General features: G+C 43.5%; 1 protein-coding gene across 3 annotated transcripts in view; it reads right to left on the bottom strand.

Moving 5' to 3' along the window:
* LOC124605255 (neo-calmodulin-like) overlaps positions 1-19,050 on the bottom strand; it is a 111,672-nt gene extending 92,622 nt beyond the window's left edge. The window contains exon 1 of one of the 3 annotated variants that reach the window (XM_047136813.1): positions 18,972-19,050. In XM_047136813.1, the coding sequence (XP_046992769.1) occupies positions 18,972-19,032 (61 nt within the window). In that variant the 5' untranslated portion in view covers positions 19,033-19,050. The remainder of the gene's footprint in view (positions 1-18,971) is intronic. The other 2 variants (XM_047136814.1, XM_047136812.1) reach the window with 2 other exon arrangements.
* Between the last annotated feature and the right edge of the window lie 1,153 nt (positions 19,051-20,203).

Below are 20,203 nucleotides of genomic sequence, written 5' to 3'. Positions count from 1 at the left end.
AGTGACATGACATCGTTGTCTGGGAACATGAAGTCTATGAACGACTGCAAACTGTCTCCAAGTAGCCGAACCTAAAGACTTCCACTTAATGACTGGTTCCGATGAATTAGGGCAACCCAGTTCATTCCATGTAAACACAACCCACACCATTACGGCCAACAGCTTACACAGTGCCTTGTTGACAACTTGGGTCCATGGCTTCGTGGGGTCTGCCCCATACTCGAACCCTGCCATCAGCTCTTACCAACAGCAAGTGTCACTCATCTGACCAGGCCATGCTTTTCCAGTGTATAGGGTCCAATCGATATGAGTACTGCAAGCGACGTTGTGCTGTTATCAAAGGCATTCGTTCCGTCGTCTGCTATTATACGACATTAACGGCAAAATTCGCCACACTATCCTTACGTACACGTTCACCGTACGTCCCACTTTGATTTCTGCGGTTATTTCACGCAGTTTTGCTTGTCTGTTACTGCTGACAACTCTACGCAAACGCCGCTGCACTCGGTCATTAAGTGAAAGCTGTCGGCCAGTGCGTTGTCCATGGTTAGAGGTAATGGCTGAAATGTGTTGTTCTCAGTACGCTCTAGACACTATGTGTGGTGTCACCGCCAGACACCACACTTGGTAGGTGGTAGCATTTCAATCGGCCGCGGTCCGTTAGTATACGTCGGACCCGCGTGTCACCACTATCAGTGATTGCAGACCGAGCGCCACCACACGGCAAGTCTAGAGAGACTCCCTAGCACTCGCCCCAGTTGTACAGCCGACTTTGATAGCGATGGTTCACTGACTACATACGCTCTCATTCGCAGAGACGACAGTTTAGCATAGCCTTCAGCTACGTCATTTGCTACGACCTAGCAAGGCGACATATTCAGTTACTATGTATTCTGAACAGATAATGTTGTGAGTCATGTACCGTCAAGAGCGACGTTCATCATAATGGATTAAAGTTAAGTATCAAACTAATTATGTCCGCTTTCTGAATTCTCTTTCCTTGTCATGTTCCAGACCTCACGTCAGTACGAGGTGCATTCAAGTTCTAAGGCCTCCGATTTTTTTTCTAATTAACTACTCACCCGAAAACGATGAAACTGGCGTTACTTCTCGACGTAATCGCCTTGCAGACGTACACATTTTTCACAACGCTGACGCCAGATTCCATGGCAGCAGCGAAGGCTTCTTTAGTAGTCTGTTTTGACCACTGGAAAATCGCTGAGGCAATAGAAGCACGGCTGGTGAATTTGGGGCCACGGAGAGCGTCTTTCATTGTTGGAAAAAGCCAAAAGTCACTAGGAGCCAGGTCAGGTGAGTAGGGAGCATGAGGAATCACTTCAAAGTTGTTATCAGGAAGAAACTGTTGTGTAACGTTAGCTCGATGTGCGGGTGCGTTGTCTTGGTGAAACAGCACACGCGCAGCCCTTCCCGGACGTTTTTGTTGCAGTGCAGGAAGGAATTTGTTCTTTAAAACATTTTCGTAGGATGCACCTGTTACCGTAGTGCCCTTTGGAACGCAATGGGTAAGGATTACGCCCTCGCTGTCCCAGAACATGGACACCATCATTTTTTCAGCACTGGCGGTTACCCGAAATTTTTTTGTTGGCAGTGAATCTGTGTGCTTCCATTGAGCTGACTGGCGCTTTGTTTCTGGATTGAAAAATGGCATCCACATCTCATCCATTGTCACAACCGACGAAAAGAAAGTCCCATTCATGCTGTTGTTGTGCGTCAACATTGCTTGCCAACATGCCACATGGGCAGCCATGTGGTCATCAGTCAGCATTCGTGGCACCCACCTGGATGACACTTTCCGCATTTTCAGGTCGTCATGCAGGATTGTGTGCACAGAACCCACAGAAATGCCAACTCTGGAGGCGATCTGTTCAACAGTCATTCAGCAATCCCCCAAAACAATTCTCTCCACTTTCTCGATTATGTCGTCAGACCGGCTTGTGCGAGCCCGAGGTTGTTTCAGTTTGTTGTCACACGATGTTCTGCCTTCATTAAACTGTCGCACCCACAAACGCACTTTCGACACATCCATAAATCCATCACCATATGTCTCCTTCAACTGTCGATGAATTTCAATTGGTTTCACACCACGCAAATTCAGAAAACGAATGATTGCACGCTGTTCAAGTAAGGAAAACGTCACCATTTTAAGTATTTAAAACAGTTCTCATTTTCGTCGCTGGCGGTAAAATTCCATCTGCCGTACGGTGCTGCCATCTCTGGGACGTATTGACAATGAACGCGGCCTCATTTTAAAACAATGCGCATGTTTCTATCTCTTTCCAGTCCGGAGAAAAAAAATCGGAGGCCTTAGAACTTGAATGCACCTTGTATAGTTCTTTCCTCCTCACGCCAGCCTGCGTTAGCTAAAACGCTTGCATTTCGGCCCCCAGTTATAACACGCTGTTGGTTCTTCTACCAACACAACACTACGGATCGCAGAATACTGAATTTCTGAATGATTTCCGGAATAAAATGTCCCATGCGTCTAGTTCCAACTACCATTCCGCGTTCAAAGTCTGTTAATTCTTGTTGTGCGGTCATAATCACGATGGAAACCTATTCACATGAATCACCGGAATACAAACAACTGCTCCAACAATGCACTTTCCTTTTATACCTTATGTACGCGATTCTACCGCCATCTGTATATGCCCATATCGCTACCCCATGACTTTGGTCACCTCACTGTATATTTTATATTGATAGATACGATCCTCCAAGCCGCTGCAGAGTGACAAATTTCGTGAAGTAAAAATAGAGCACGTTGTAGACTGTAGTATCGTGATATTCATCGATGAGTCGCGCCTCTTACGTGTTATTCTAGACACTGGCGTGTAGACTAGGATGAACCCATCAGCACGCTCGAGACATCCTGGAAGTTATCATTAGGATGGACGTTGGACAATGATCGCAGCTGCTGTCACGATTTACATAAAAAATGTGCACGGTGTTGTCGATCTAAGGGAAATAATTTCGATGGAGAAATGAGAGCGATAAGAGATATTTTCGTCTCGCCCGTAGTATACCAGGCCCCGACTTCTCATTTCCAAGAACGACAACGGCAGTCCCCGTGGAGCAGTCCGAGCTCTACAGACAATGAAGAATGCTGGGCCATCACGGGAATGAAGTGGCTTACACATTCTTGCGGCCTTAATCCCACAAATCAAGCGTCGTTCGCTCTCACGGGACGTGTTGCGCACAGAATGACACTGCCTCGTATTCTCTGTGTCCTGTGAATCGCACGGAAGGAACAATACCTAGCGAAGTAAAGGGCTAGGAGGGAGTTTATGAAACAGTCGCGTTGCATGCTCTGCTGTCTGCTATGGTCGTACTCTCTAGCACTGCTCCTATGGTCATCATAATAATTCTCGTCAGCGGACAGTACTGTCTAGACTGCATCTTCCTGGTTATTGTTATTTTTCGTTCGTCCGTGGTGACGAAGTTTTACCATATCTTGTAAATGAAGTTGGAATGTTATACGTCAATACGGCCTACTGACTGTTAAGAGCAGAGGAGGTCTTCCTTAACGAGGCGGATTAGCGGTACATTCTTAGGCCCATAATAAAACTATCCTATATATGAAGGGTGTCTCACCTAACTCTGCCACCTCAAATATCTCTGGAACAACAATAGATATTCAAAAAGGGTTTTCACCAGCATGAACGTATGGCGGTGACTTAGGAAACCAAATACTATGCGAAATTTTAAAACGTAAACAAATACTATTTTCAACACAAATGGACACCCCCTATGAAGAATCACAAAAAATGGCGTTGGTTGCATCGCATTACGTCAACTACATCCCGAGAAATTGCGAAGCGAAGTTGACGCTTGAAATAAATGAAGTACAAAGCTAGCACAGGTTCAGAGACTCAAGCGTGCACCTCACACTGCGTGTGTCAGGGGCTCACACAATGGGAAGGTATGCACAATCCACAACAATAAACACGTAACACGTCCAATTCAAAGTAACGGTTTTGATTCAAATAGTTCAAATGGCTCTAAGCACTATGTGATTTAGCATCTGAGGTCATCAGTCCCCTAGACTTAGAACTACTTAAACCTAACTAACCTAATGACACGAAACTTCCTGGCAGATTAAAACTGTGTGCCCGACCGAGACTCGAACTCGGGTCCCGAGTTCGAGTCTCGGTCGGGCACACAGTTTTAATCTGCCAGGAAGTTTCATATCAGCGCACACTCCGCTGCAGAGTGAAAATCTCATTCTGGTAACCTAATGACATCACACACAGCCATGCCCCAGGCAGGATTTGAACCTGCGACCGTAGCAACAGCGTGGTTCCGGACTGAAGCGCCTAGAACCGCTCGGCCACAGCGGTCGGCTTACATGGTGGGGGCAGTATTATTGTATGGGAGACATTGCGTGTCATAGTAACCGAACACACCCTTACAGCTGCGAACCACCCACATCACTTCATTCGTAATGTCTTTCCCGACGGTGATGTCATCTTTCAGCAATATAATTGTCCACGTCTCAGAGCCAGAACCGTGCTACAGTGGTTTGAGGAGCGTTATAGTGGTCACGTTGATGCCTCGGCGACCAAATTCGCCCGATATGAATCGTACTGAATACATCTGGCCGCTATCGAGCGGCATCACCGCGTACGCAAATCAGCGGCCTGTTATTCGCGCGAATTACATGACCTTCGTGTAAACCTCTTAATGCCACATACCTCTAAAAACCTACCAACAAACTGTCGGATCCACAATTCACAGAATCAGTGATGTATTCCGTTCCAAGGACGGACAAAGAAGCTATTAAGTAAGTAATCATAACGTTTTGGCTCATCAGTGTACACTCTGTAAGACATGACAACATCACCCCATGGTGACCATAATAACACACTCAAACGACCGTTCAAACTGTCTACGATGACTGCAATTCTTATCGTTTACAGGAGCATTTTTCAGCTACACCGAACTATTACTTCAAAGTGCGTATTTTCTCATATCAATGAGTGTAGTTACGCTTAGTTCTGACTAGTCGTTTCTTACATCGCAACATTAAAAAGGAAAAAAAGCCAAGTGAAAAATTTGTTTAGCCGTTTGCTCTTCGTAGCTGAAAGCTGTCAACGGCGGTGCCAGGTGTCAGGGGACTTCTTTCGTGGACTCCATAACACGTTCTTTGATTTGTAAGCCTTCCCCACGAGGATTAGTGCAATGTAACACTCACATCGCTTCTTAACAGTCCTCCAGACGCTTTTCTAAGATCAGCTGTTATCGTGACGTGGTCTGTTCTCATCTTAGTTACTGACGTAGTGCTTCTGGAATATCTTAGGTGCGTCATTAAGACTGGCCCAGTTTCTGCACACATTTCTTTCATCTGTGATTGGCGCATAGTTTTACGAATAGGATTAGCTTGGTGACCGACACTCCAGATTTCAACGGATGTCGCAAGTCGATATTTTCAAAACGGTCCTTTCGGGTTCTTGTCGTCTTCTGTTCGATGTACTGCCTCCTGTGATCACATCGCAGGCCATTTAGTAACTCCTCCTAAAAGAACTTACATGACGTTGTTTTCTAATTTGGCATTACATAACCTAACATTGATTTCCTTCTTTCTCCAAGCATCTCGTAATCAATCTTGTATCATGTAAAAATATTACTTTTTTGTACAAAGTTCTTAAGGCCTGAAACAGAATACCTCCGAATTTAAGGTGAATCGTATTTCCTCCTTTCGAAACAAGCGATTTCTTAGGTGTTGCTAGGAACTTTTCGCCATCTACCGTGTGAAAATACTAATTTGCTAAGCATTTAAACAAAAAAGGTTTCGTTGCTCCCAAGATGCGCCTTGTTTATTATGCTGTAGTAATATACTGAACTGTCTTACGTTAAAGAAGTGCTGTTCAAATACCTATCGTCCTACCTAGGTGCAGGTTGTCCATGGTTTCTCCAAATCAGCCCTGGCGACTTCCGTGATGGTTTGTTAGTCCCTCTGAAGAGGATATGACCTCTTGCCATTCCGATTCTTGTCCAAACCGAGCATGTTTCCCGACACCAGTAACCATGCGCTGAACGCCTATCTTCGTTATCTTTCGAATTCGACTTTGTGCCCATCACTTCATCGACGTCTACGAAAAGTTAAACTGTAATCATTTTTCCTCCGCTATTCATCATCATCATCATCGTCAGCTACTTCACGGGTCCTTGGGCCACTGGCCGTCCATCAGTCCACTTCGTCTTTGGTCTTCTCGTGCTACTGTTGCCTATTGGTTGATGCTGAGGGTCTTGTTTTGGCAGTTACTTGTTGTCTTTTCGAGGGACATTGCTGGGTATAGTTTGCCTTTATTCTTCAGTTTTTTTGTGTTGTTTAGAAGATCCTCCATTCTCTCCTTACGTCTTCATTGTGGACGTGATTTGATCTGCTGCAGCCTTTATCTCCTACTAAAATCTTCATTCCTGTGTCCTGGATTCGGTTCCTTACGCTCATTCTTAGAAGAACTGGGACTACAGTTGCGCTGTACAAAATTATCTTGATTTCCCTGAGGCAAGTTTTTGCCAGTATTTTTCTGATTTTCTAGCACATGTGTGAGATTCTAATTAAATTTCTCTTGTCTCGATCGTACTCATACAAGACAATCCAGCAGAGGTATTTGTTGTTGTTGTGGTCTTCAGTCTAGAGACTGGTTCGATGCAGCTCTCCATGCTACTCTATCCTGTGCAAGCTGCTTCATCTCCAAGTACCTACTGCAACCTACATCCTTCTGAGTCAGCTTAGTATATTCATCTCTTGGTCTCCCTCTACGATTTTTACCCTCCAATACTAATTTGGTGATCCCTTCATGCCTCAGAACATGTCCTACCAACCGATCCCTTCTTCTAGTCAAGTTGTGCCACAAATTTCTCTTCTCCCCAATTCTATTCAGTACATCCACATTAGTTACGTTAGCAACCCATCTAATCTTCAGCATTCTTCTGTAGCACCACATTTCGAAGGCTTCTATTATCTTCTTGTCTGAACTATTTATCGTCCATGTTTCACTTTCATACATGGCTACATTCCATACAAATACTTCCAGAAAAGACTTCTTGACACTTACATCTATACTCGATATTAACATACTTCTGTTCTTCAGAAACGCTTTCCTTGCCATTGCCAGTCTACATCTTATATCCTCTCTATTTCGACCATTATCAGTTATTTTGCTTCCCAAATAGCAAACTCATCCACTACTTTAAGTGTCTCATTTACTAATCTAATTCCCTCAGCATCATCTGATTTAATTCGACTACGTTCCATTATCCTCATTTTCATTTTGTTGATCTTCATCTCATATCCTCCTTTCAAGACACCGTCCATTCCGTTCAGCTGCTCTTCCAGGTCTTTTGCTCTCTCTGACAGAATTACAATGTAATCGCAAACCTCAAAGTTTTTATTTCTTCTCCATGGATTTTAGCTCCTACTCCAGATTTTTCTTCTGTTTCCTTTACTGGTTGCTCAATACATAGATTGAACAACCCTCTCTCACTCGCTTCCCAACCACTGTTTCCCTTACATGCCCTTCGACTCTTATAACTGCCATCTTGTTTCTGTACAAATTGTAAAAAGCCTTTCGCTGCCTGTATTTTACCCCGGCCACCTTCAGAATTTGGAAGAGAGTATTCCAGTCAACATCGTCAAAAGCTTTCTCTAAGTCCACAAATGCTAGAAACGTAGGTTTGCCTTTCCTTAATCGATCTTCTAAGATAAGTCGGAGGGCCAGTATTGTCTAACGTGTTCCAAAATTTCTACGAAATCTAAACTGTTCTTCCCCGATGTCGGATTCTACCAGTTCTTCCATTCGTCTGTAAAGAATTCGTGTTAGTATTTTGCAGCCGTGATTTAATAAACTGATAGGTCAGTAATTTGACCACATGTCAACACCTGCTTTCCTTGGGATTGGAATTATTATATTCTTCTTGAAGTCTGAGGGTATTTCGCCTGTCTCATACATCTTGCTCACCAGATGGTAGAGTTTTGCCAGGGCTGGCTCTCCCAAGGCTACCAGTAGTTCCAGTGGAATGTTGTTTACTCCCGGGGCCTTGCTTCGACTTAGGCCTTCCAGTGCTCTGTCAAACTCTTCACGCAGTATCATATCTCCCATTTCATTTTCATCTACGTCCTCTTCCATCTCCATAATATTGCCCTCAAGTTCATCGCCCTTGTATAGACACTCTATATACTCCTTCCACCTTTCTGCTTTCTCTTTCTTGCTTAGAACTGGGTTTTCATCTGAGCTCTTGATATTCATACAAGTGGTTCTCTTCTCCAAAGGTCTCTCTAATTTTCCTGTAGGCAGTATCTATCTTGTCCATAATGAGACATGCCTCTACATCCTTACTTTTATCCTCTAGCCATCCCTGCTTAGCCATTTTGCACTTCCTGTATAACTCATTTTTGAGAAGTCTGTATTCCTTTTTGCCTGCTTCATTTACTGCATTTTTATATTTTCTCCTTTCATCAATTAAATTCAATATCTCTTCTGTTACCCAAGGATTTCTACTAGCTCTCGTCGTTTAATCTTCTTGATCTTCTGCTGCCTTCGCTATTTCATTCCTCAAAGCTACCCATTCTTCTTCTACTGTATTTCTTTCCCTCATTCGTTCAATTGTTCCCTTATGCTCTCCCTGAGACTCTCTACAACCTCTGGTTCTTTCAGTTTATCCAAGTCCAATCTCCTTAAATTCCCAACTTTTTGCAGTTTCTTCAGTTTTAATCTATAGTTCGTAACCAATAGATTGTGGTCAGAGTCCACATCTGCCCCTGGAAATGTCTTACAATTTAAATCCTGATTCCTAAATCTCAGTTTTACCATTATATAATCTATCTGAAGCCTTCCAGTATCTCCAGGCTTCTTCCATATATACAACCTTCTTTCATGATTCTTGAACCAAGTGTTAGCTATGATTAAGTTATGCTCTGTGCAATATTCTACCAGGCGGCTTCCTCTTTCATTTCTTCCCCCCAATCCATATTCACCTACTACGTATCCTTCTCTCCCTTTTCCTGCTATCGAATTCCAGTCATCCATGACTTAAATTTTCGTCTCCCTTCAGTATCTAAATAATTTCTCTTATCTCATCGTACATTTCATCAATTTCTTCGTCATCTGCGGAGCTAGTTGGCATATAAACTTGTACTACTGTGGTAGGCGTGGGCTTCGTATCTATCTTGGCCCCAATAATGCGTTCACTATGCTGTCTGTAGTAGCTTACCCGCATTCCTATTGTTTTATTCATTTTTAAACCTACTCCTGCATAACCCTTATTTGATTTTGTATTTATAACCCTGTGTTCACCTGACCAGAAGTCTTGTTCCTCCTGCCACCGAACTTCGCTAAATCCCTCTATATCTAACTTTAACCAAGCCATTTCCCTGTTTTAATTTTCTAACCCGCGTAAGGGATTTGACATTCCACGCTCCGATCTGTAGAACGTCAGTTTTCTTTCTGCTGATAACGACGTCATCCTGAGTAGTCCCCGACCGGAGATCCGAATGGGGGACTATTTTATCTCCGGAATATTTTACCCAAGAGGACGCCATCATCATTTAACCATACAGTAAAGCTGCATACCGTCGGGAAAAATTACGGCTGTAGTTCCCCTTGCTTTCAGCCGTTCGCAGTACCAGCACAGCAAGGCCGTTTTGCTTAGTGTTACAAGGCCAGATCAGTCAATCATTCAGACTGTTGCCCCTGAAACTACTGATAAGGCTGCTGCCCCTCTTCAGGAACCACACGTTTCTCTGGCCTCTCAACAGATACCCGATCGTTGTGGTTTCACCTACGGTTGAGCTGTCTGAGGCACGTAAGCCTCCCCACCAACGGCAAGGTCCAAGGTTCATGGGAGGTAGAGGTAATTAATATATGATAAATGTGCGGCACATGCGCCATCTAAATATCCTTCTTTTCCCGTAAGGGCCATCATTTTGAGATTTTGCGTGTTAAAATGTCACATTTTTATGTGTTGGCTATTTCATGCAGCAGACAAAGAGTTTTCTTTGAACGATCTACAGAGGATGCGAAAACACTGAAGCCATCGGAAATCCGTACTGTGTTAATAGCTTCATGTCGTATAAGCATCTGACGAGTAAGACTGGGGACAGTCAGCAACCTAGTCAACAACTTTACTGGTTGTTAACGCCTAAAGGTCTCAGTGGAGGAATTGCTGAAGAGAAAAACGAATGTGTTTGTGTAGTGTTTTAAGAATTTGCACTTCATGTTATGGTAAGCTGTTACTTTCTGGTATTTCTAAAGCCTACTTCGTCTTATCAGGCCAATTACCTCTGTGTACTCGATGATTGCAGTATGTGTTTCAAATGAAAATTCACGTCTATTTTGCATGAGCTGTTTTTTGGTAAAGACTGCAGCTAAGCATTAGCACGCCTTCAAAAACACTTTTTTTTCTAACAGGAGTTAGGTTATCTTTCGTCTCTTCTAATTATGGTTCTTGCACACATGTTGTTACTACTATTGAACAAAATTAAAACGTCTATATAAAAAGGATAATGCTATGCATACTGTGAGGTAAATTTACACGGCTGTATTAGTGTTTAAAAAAAAGGGGTTACCTTTCAAATGAATGACGATTACGCTCAAAGCCCTTACTGCGCCTGGAGAAAGGAAATTTACTGTGTGACACGACTGCTTACTTCAGCGGCCAGTCCTACGATCTACCGGCAAGAACTGAACAGTCTCAGTGCGCCTGCGGTTTAGGGGAATCACATGCACTCATTTTTAGAAGTGTATGGAATTCTATGGTGAATATAAAGTCTGCACTCTAGATGTCAGGGCGTGGTGGTACTGGTGGCGGTGGCGGAGAAGTGTAATCCCTGCCCCACTCCTTCTACGTTCCTCAGAACGACCATGAGCTTTATCGTGTTTTTGCTTTTGTGATGATATTAGCAGCAAGACGTTGTACTCAGTAGGTCTAAACGTTTATCAAATAACTATATTTCGATTTCACCCAGGCCTTCTCTTAGCTTTTTAAATGCAACTTCACACCAGCAAAACGAGAGTTAGGACAGTAGCTACCAGGTAGAGGGATCAAGTAATAAATAGGATAAATTGGGTTGTACTTTGTTGAAGCATTGTGACTCTTATTATCCAATTAAAGTAATAACAGCGTACTTGACTCTCGATCAGCGGGAAAATGTAGTCATTTTAAAACTACCAGTAAGTTAGTCAAGCTCTAACGAATACCATAAAACATGTACGATCACACAAGGGGCCTTATCACATGAGGGTCTACTGATTCAGCACCAAAAAACTGATTGTATCATTCTTAATAAACATTTTATCTCCCTAAATGGCACCAAATTCGAGATACAGATCCATTTAACAACTGAATTCACTGTTATGTAACAAATAAGGAGTTCCGATTTGAAAAAATAAATGAACAAGAAGTAATCAAAATAGTTCTGTAGTTATAAAAGTAAATACTCAGATGGTTGGGTTGGACTTTCCAATACAGTAAGTAAAAATGTACAAACGTTGAGATTAAATCAGTTACAACTCTCATCAATTGTAGCATCAAGCAAGGCATGTTTATCAATGCACTGGAAAGGACCGTGTCAGACCAATAAATAAATAAAGACCAGTGCAAGTAGAATTCACGCTCTGAGGGTGCCATACAATGTGAACTATGTGTATATATAATAATAATTTCGTGTGGCTCAGTGGCGTGGTGCAAGTCTTTCTATCAGATACTATTTAGGCGACTTGGTGTCCCCCAATCCAACCCAGTTATCCAATGGAGGAAAGTGGACCTACAGTTTAAAGTGAAATCTTAGCTACGTGTTGTTTCTGGTGACTTCTCACGTCTTTGAGAGGTGAAGGGCTGGTTAAAACGAACACTGAAAAATTCGCATTCCCACAGTGCTACGATCCCGCAACCAGTCAGTTTCCTGGTACCACTAACGCCAATATGGATACAGATTGTTTAGCTATAGGTTTCATGAGTGAGTATGCGAGTACAAAATTTCTGACATAAATGGCCGTATCTTTTGATTGCGTTGACGTACAAGCTTAAATATTTCACACCGGGAAGGGACTGTAGACTTCAGTATATGACATTTCAATTTCATACCACTACCCATTCCTAAAACGTGTGAAAGGAGAAGCATCAAACTTCAGATCATATCTCTGATTGCTTCATTTAGAAAGATTTTTGCGTCTGTGATGTGGCGCAGTTTTGTGCCTTTTTTACTAAAAATAATCTCTTGATACCTCTAACCATTCCTAAAAAGTATGAAAGGAGAAACATCGAACTTCAAATCAATATCTCTGATTGATGCATTTGGAAAGATTTTTGAATCTGTGATGTGGCGCAGCTTTGTGCCTTTTTTTTTACTAAAAATAATCACTTAGCAGAAAGCCAACATGGATTTCAAAACGATCACAACACCACAACAGCTGTGATAGAATTTTTTGGGGCAAACTCTGCAGCTACGTAAATGAAAGGAAGGAGTGCTGAGGGTATATTTTTTAGATCTCAGAAAAGCATTCTATCTGTTCAACCATGCACTGCTCTTACAGAAACTGATGACCTGCAATATCAGACACACCTTTCTTTAACTCCTACCAACATACCTAAAAAGCCTTGAACACGGTGCAAATGTAAATTATTAAAATGATACGAGAAAAATCAATATTCAGTCTATGAATGAAACAGCAATGCAGGCTCTTCCGTAGTGGCCAATACAGGGACCATTTCTCTCTCTCATGTATCGTATTTTACAGCTTTGTTTTATGGTGAATCTAAGGAGAAGATAACACATTTCACAACACGTAGGGCATCAGCAGGCCTTAAAAGTCAATAACACAAAATAACGAGATAATGGAGTTCAACGCAGGCAAGCTTGAAGGGGGAAACCAGATGGCGCTATGGTTGGCCCGCTAGTTGGCGCTGCCATAGGTCAAACGGATATCAACTGCGTTTTTTTAAACAGGAACCCCCATTTTTTAATACATATTCGTGTAGTACGTAAAGAAATATGAATGTTTTAGTTCGATCACTTTTTTTGCTTTGTGATAGATGGCGCTGTAACAGTCACAAACATATGGTTCACAATTTTAGACGAACAGTTTGTAACCGGTTGGTCTTTTAAATTAAAATACAGTACGTAGGTACGATTGAACATTTTATTTCGCTTGTTCCAATGTGATACATGTGCCTCTGTGAACTCATCATTTCTGAGAACGCATGCTGTTACAGCGTGATTGCCTGTAAATACCACAATAATGCAATAAATGCTGAAAATGATGTCCGTCAGCCTCAGTGCATTTGGCAATACGTGTAACGACATCCCTCTCAACAGCGAGCAGTTAGCCTTCCGTAATGTTCGCACATGCATTGACAATGTGCTGACACATGTTGTCAGGCGTTGTCGGTGGATCACGATAGCAAATATCCTTTAACTTTCCCCACAGAAAGAAATCCAGGGACGTCAGATGCGGTGAACGTGCGGGCCATGATATGGTGCTTCGATCACCAATCCACCTGTCATGAAATATGCTATTCAATACCGCTTCAGCTATGTGCCGTCCATCCATCATGTTGGAAGTACATCGCCATTCTGTCATGCAGTGAAACATCTTGTAGTAACATCGGTAGAACATTACGTAGGAAATTAGCATACACTGCACCATTTAGATTGCCATCGATAAAATGGGGACCAATTATCCTTCCTCCCATAATGCCGCACTATACATTAACCCACCAAGGTCGCTGATGTTCCACTTGTCGCAGCCATCGTGGATATTCCGTTGCCAAATAGTGTATATTATGCCGGTTTACGTTACCGCTGTTAGTGAATGACGCTTCGTCGCTAAATAGAACGCGCGCAAAAAATCTCTCATCGTCCCGTAATTTCCCTTGTGCCAAGTGGCAGAACTGTACACGACGATCAAAGTCGTCGCCATGCAATTCCTAGTGCATAGAAATGTGGTACGGGTGCAATCGATGTTGATGTAGCATTCTCAACACCGACGTTTTTGAGATTCCCGATTCTCGCACAATTTTTCTGCTACTGATGTGCGGATTAGCCGCGACAGCAGCTAGAACACCTACTTGGGCATCATTTTGTTCCAGGTCGCGGTTGACGTTTTACATGTGGCTGAACACTTTCTGTTTCCTTAAATAACGTTAACTATCAGGCGAACGGTCCGGACACTTGGATGATGTCGTCCAGGATACCGAGCAGCATACATAGCACACGCCCATTGGGCATTTTGATCACAATAGCCATACATCAGCACGATATCGACCTTTCCTGCAATTGGTAAACGGTCCATTTTAACACGGGTAATGTATCACGAAGCAAATACCGTCCGCACTGGCGGAATGTTACGTGATACCACGTACTTATACGTTTGTGACTATTACAGCGCCATCTATCACCAAGCGAAAAAAGTGGTCCAACCAAAACATTCATATTTCTTTTCGTACTACACGGATATGTAATAAAAATGGGGGTTTCTATTTAAAAGAAAACGCAGTTGATATCCGTTTGACCTATGGCAGCGTCATCTAGCGGGCCAACCGTAGCGCCATCTGGTTTCCCCCTTCAAGCTAGACGAGTTTCGTTCTTTGTAGTTTTTTCGTTTGATGCTTATTTCGTGAAGTATTTGGCCCCGTCACTGTCAATGGATCACCCTATCACCTAACTCTGCCACCTCAAATATCTCTGGAACAACAATACATTTTCAAAAACGATTTTCATCAGCATGAACGTACGGCAGGGGCTTAGCAAACCAAACACTATGCGAAATTTTAAAACGTAAACAAATACTATTTTCAATACAAACTTGTTTATTTTTAAATGGACACCCCCTATTATTTAGTATGCAATCGGTAGCATGAAAAATCGCAAAAACAATGGCGTTGGATACATCGCAATACGTCAATTACATCCCGAGAAATTGCGAAGCGGAGTTGATGCTTGAAATAAATGAAGCACACGTCCTGAGACTCAATCGTGCACCTCACGCTGTCGGTAATCGTGATGTGATTGACGTACTCCGTCATTGGAGTGTTAATGTATGGTGTGGTATTGTATGACAACACATCATTGGCCCATACTTCATTGATGGCACTTCTGAAGGGGGATAGTTTAGCCCCTTCTTAAGCTGTACCGTACTTGAACCGTTCCGCCTCTTATAATGTGTCAAAATAATGCGGTATCAAATTGAGGGGGTTGGGTTGTTTGGGGGAAGAGACCAAACAGCGAGGTCATCGGTCTCATCGGATTAGGGAAGGACGGGGAAGGAAGTCGGCCGTGCCCTTTCAAAGGAACCATCCCGGCATTTGCCTGGAACGATTTAGGGAAATCACGGAAAACCTAAATCAGGTTGCCCCTACGCGGGATTGAACCGTCGTCCTCCGACTGCGAGTCCAGTGTACTAGCCACTGCGCCACCTCGCTCGGTATCAGATTGATGGATGTTCTGGATGTATGATAACGACATCAATGCAGTGGTCAATGTAATAAAAATAGCAGTTGGAAGAAGAAGTCATATACCGCGTTTTACCAACTTGCATAGCTTATTAGCAAAAAAAAAATCTACTGAAATTTCTGTCAACTCTCTGAGTTCATTGCTGCTGAAAAAAGATTGTATTGTCGTCCAAACAAAATGTAATAGCAACTGAAAACCTACGAAAAGAGCCAGATCTCAAACTAATTGAAGAAGTACCACTGGATAGAATTAAAGTCCTACATGAGTGACGGATTTCTGCAGGTGCGTCCAGTGGTTAATAATATCACGAGCTACCTTGCTAGAGCATCGCTCACGTTAACACTCGCAGATACTGTAGATCTGGCAGATGTTTATGATATTCTGCAGACTAAAGAAGTGAATACCCGTAAAATTTGGGTAGAAAATTAATTTATAAGTTAAAAATACATGTGAAATTAATCCCAATAATTGGCATGCTTAATATTAAAAAAACCTGGCATGCAACAAATACGGGCTATTGGAAAGAATCTGAGGAGTACCATCATAACAGAAATAAAAAAAAGCGCTTACTACTAACTGAATTTGTTAACGTATTGGTGATATCGAGGTTGTTCGGTCCAGTATTCAAGAACATACACCTTCAAGATGCTTCAGCACGTTCGATGGCAATCAAAACTGTCATCAAGGACTTGCTTGCAGCTGTTGAAACGACTGTCAGCGAAGATGGTCAGCACCATGATGCACCACAGGAAAATGGAAACATCGATACGATTTGTGGCGTGAACAATATAAAATAGCGCAAGAAAAAAAAAATTGTCTTACTGGTACAGAATCTGACCTAACAGCACACTTCAGTTATTATTTGAAAGCTGGTCTTCTGTATCTTAAGCAACATCCATAGACGTACGGAATCACATCATCGATACTACCCATCCAAATCTACAAAATAAAATGGACTGAAGTATTTGAGAGCTACAGCATGTGAAAGGTTGTTTCCAAAAGCAAGATTATGTTCTCTGTTAACAGTGCAATAGACTGAAGGGGAAACGTCTCTCAAAAACTTTACTTTTCGTCTGTTGACAAAAACTATTGTCGAGTCGTCATAAGTTGATCCCTGACAGTTGCACTGGCCTGGGCGCTACAGCTTCGTGCGCCTACCTCAGCCAACCACACAATACGATTTTGTAAACGTCTATGTTAAAGTCACAGTGTTGTCACAACCGTATAGCCGAATATTATTGTTTTCGCCTGCGGCCGTTGGCGCTAACAGCTAAAAGCTGGCAACAGCGCTGTTAGCTGCCAGGGATCTTCTTATACAAACTTGACTATAGTCGGATATGTGGCGTTAATTTTCTCCCTTCCTGTTCATCATAATAATGAACACGGCCACCAGTTATCTTCAGAAATTAGCTTGGATTCTGCCGCATGCTCACGATGTTCTATTGGCTATTGAAGAGAACAACCTTCAGCAGCTTGAACACTCCGGACTACGCTTCAGTATAAAGAAAACTGAAAACCGTTCATACAAATAATACGGACACAATTACGACCGACGGTACCGATGTACCAAACAGAATCATCTTCAAGTATTTTGGCTCAAGAAACACTGCAAAAGGCTCACTCGTTCCTGAAATCACTAACTGTGTTCGCAGTGCATGACTTAAATGGCGGACGACGACTGGCGTGCTTTGTGATAATTAAATCCCGCACCGACACAAGTCGAATATATACCGCTCTTCAATCTTCCCAGTTGCCTTGCAAGGTGCAGAATGAAATGATTGGCATTATTGCCTGGGAGATCTCTCATGGTACAAGACATTCCTATTTGACGCCACTTCGACGACTTGCGCTTCGATGAAAACAGGATGAAATGATTAGGACAACACAAAACACCCAGTCACCGAGCGAATAAAAACCCCGAGCCGGTCGGGAACCGAATCCGGGACTCCTCGCTCTAGAGGCAGCAAAGCTAAACAGTATTTTTTTGTCGACCTGTATCTTCGTCGTTTTTTCGTCACTGGTTCTATGCGGATGTCGCATGACATGTTCAAATTCCGTCGATGAGAAATTCAATCATCGCAGAGGGTAGGAGATGGGAGGGGTGGGGGGTGGGGGGGAGGGTAGTGTGGTGTCACCGTCAGACACCACGCTTGCTAGGTGGTAGCTTAAATCGGCCGCGGTCCATTTAGTACATGTCGGACCCGCGTGTCGCCACTGTGTGATCGCAGACCGAGCGCCACCACAAGGCAGGTCTCGAGATACGGAATAGCACTCGCCCCAGTTGTACGACGACTTTGCTAGCGACTACACTGACGAAGCCTTCTCTCATTTGCCGAGAGACAGTTAGAATAGCCTTCAGCTAAGTCCATGGCTACGACCTAGCAAGGCGCCATTGGCCTTACAGAGTTTGATAGTTATCGTATGAAATGTCTCATCAAGAATGCTGTATTCACAACAAGGATAAATAAAAGTTAAGTATTCGAGGAGCTGCATACTTTTCTTATTAGCGTTCAATACTTATCCTGTTCCAGAATTCACGCTCGTCTGCGTTACATAGCGTGCATTTAGGCCTCCTCTATCTACAAGGTGTTGGCACATTTACCAACACATCAGGTAGACTCCTGATCGATCACTGAACTATCGTACAGGCTTTTTCTGCTACTGTAAGCCCTTCGTTTGATGTACAAGGCGAAATCACAAGAAACTGACATAATTACAGAAACCACTACACCACAAAATGTGGACGGGATGCAGAATGTTGGATGATAACAAACGATACAGGGTAGCGACTTGAAATGGAAACCAAATGCTTCGGTTGACATCTGGCCAGCCGCTTCATAACCATGGGCCAATGACGAACCCGCATGCGGTACGGAATGGTACCTCTCGCTAACAAGATGAGGGAACACCGCTTACAATGGTATGGACACGAACTTCGAGCAGACCAAGATGTAATAGCAAAACGTCGCTTTGCGTTGAAACGATAAATGGTGAACGACCTTTTGAGAGATCAAGGCAACGTTGGCTAGATAACCTCCGTATAGACATCAAAGTAGCGCTCCCCCAACATGACCAAACACAAGTTCGCGCCAAGTGGAGACAGCGGGTCAAAAGAACGGTTACCGCCACGCTGTGGGACGAATGCTGAAGCAGAAGAAGAACAACAACAATAAGAAATGTAATCTTAAATAGTTGTGTATTTAGCAATGAAGAAAAATTATGTTAAAAATAACAATGTTTCCACGTCGATGATGAAATCGAAATCAGCACCGACGATATGTCAACAGCGCACATCCCTTGCGACAAGCAAACCAATACGTAGACGAGCGAGTACCTAAGGAAATCATTCCGTCCTGTTGAGAATTTTTGAGGTGAATATCTTGTCCGACCTAATCAGCTCACAGTCACGATGACGTCACGGTATGTAAGGAGACAGAGTGAGAGAGGGAGGGGGAGGGGGTGGGTCAGGTGAGAGGTAGACGGAGGCGGGCCGACTCACCGTGGTCCGGTCGCGTGTCCGGCGTGTGGCGTCGCAGCCCGCGGCGACTCTGGCGTTCCATTGTTGTGCGCTGGGCGCGAGCAGGTGAGCAAGTGGCGCCGCAGGCCGCCAAGCGCATGCGCTATCGAGCGCCAGGCGCCAGCCGCGGCCGCACACCGGCCTTTATCCCGTCTGCCGCTATGTTCTATTCTGCACTTCTCAGCTGCCAGACGTTTACAAAGCCCACCATCATCTACGAGGTCCGTTCGAAACATTCAGGAACTTCGTCCACAAAATTTTTTCTACGTTTACCTTTTACTTATTGTGCACTGTCTCTTTCGAAATATTCTCCTCCACACCTGATACACCGCTCCCAATGCCGTTTGCACCTCCCGAAACATTTTCGGTACACCTCTTGCTGGATAGGGCGAAGCATCGTCCGCGAATTTTCTCTCCTCTCGTCATCGTTGCAAATCTTCGTCCTTCTAAAGAGGTTTTCAACGGAAGTCCGCAGGGTCAGGTGTGTAGAGTACGGACGATGAGGCAGCACAGTGATTCGTTTTTTGTGCAATAGTCACACACCAACAGGGACGAATGTGCGGGTGCGTTGTCGTGATGCGAGAGCCATGACTTGTTTAGCCACATGTCAGGCTGATTCCTTCTCACATTTTCTCGCACGCGTCGCAACACGTCTCGATAGTACCATCGATTAACAGTTTGCCCTGTGGTACGAATTAATGACGAACTAATGCTTCAAAGTCAAAGAAAACTATCAGCATGGCTTTGACGTTTGACCTGACCTGACGACCTTTCTTTGGTCTTCGAGAACCTTTCCCGACCCACTCTTCATCATAAGGGCAAACCCATGTCTCATCACCAGTTACGATTCTCTTAAGGAACATCTCTTTCTCAATTACGTGATCCAAAAGCTCTTCACAGATTGCGAGACGAAGGTCTTTCTTGTTTTTACTCATGAGTTGGGGACGAACTTGGCGGCAACACGATTCATTCCCAGGTGCTGTGTCAGGATTTCGTGACGGGATTCAACTGAAATGTCACATTCTTGTGCAATCTCTCGGACTATCAGTCTTCTACTGGCACGCACAGTTTCGCTGACGTTTCTGACATGTGAGTCGTCGGTAGACGTCGAAGGCTGTCCTGAACGAGGGTCATCTTTAACTTCAGTTCGGCCATTTTTAAGCCGTGTGAACCATTCGTGACACTAAGTACAGCTTAAGCACTCATCACCGTAG

The sequence above is a fragment of the Schistocerca americana genome, chromosome 3 (assembly GCF_021461395.2).
Source record: "Schistocerca americana isolate TAMUIC-IGC-003095 chromosome 3, iqSchAmer2.1, whole genome shotgun sequence".
NCBI lineage: Eukaryota > Metazoa > Arthropoda > Insecta > Orthoptera > Acrididae > Schistocerca > Schistocerca americana.
Note: the sequence above shows the minus strand (reverse complement) of the source record. Positions and strands in the feature narration are given on the sequence as shown.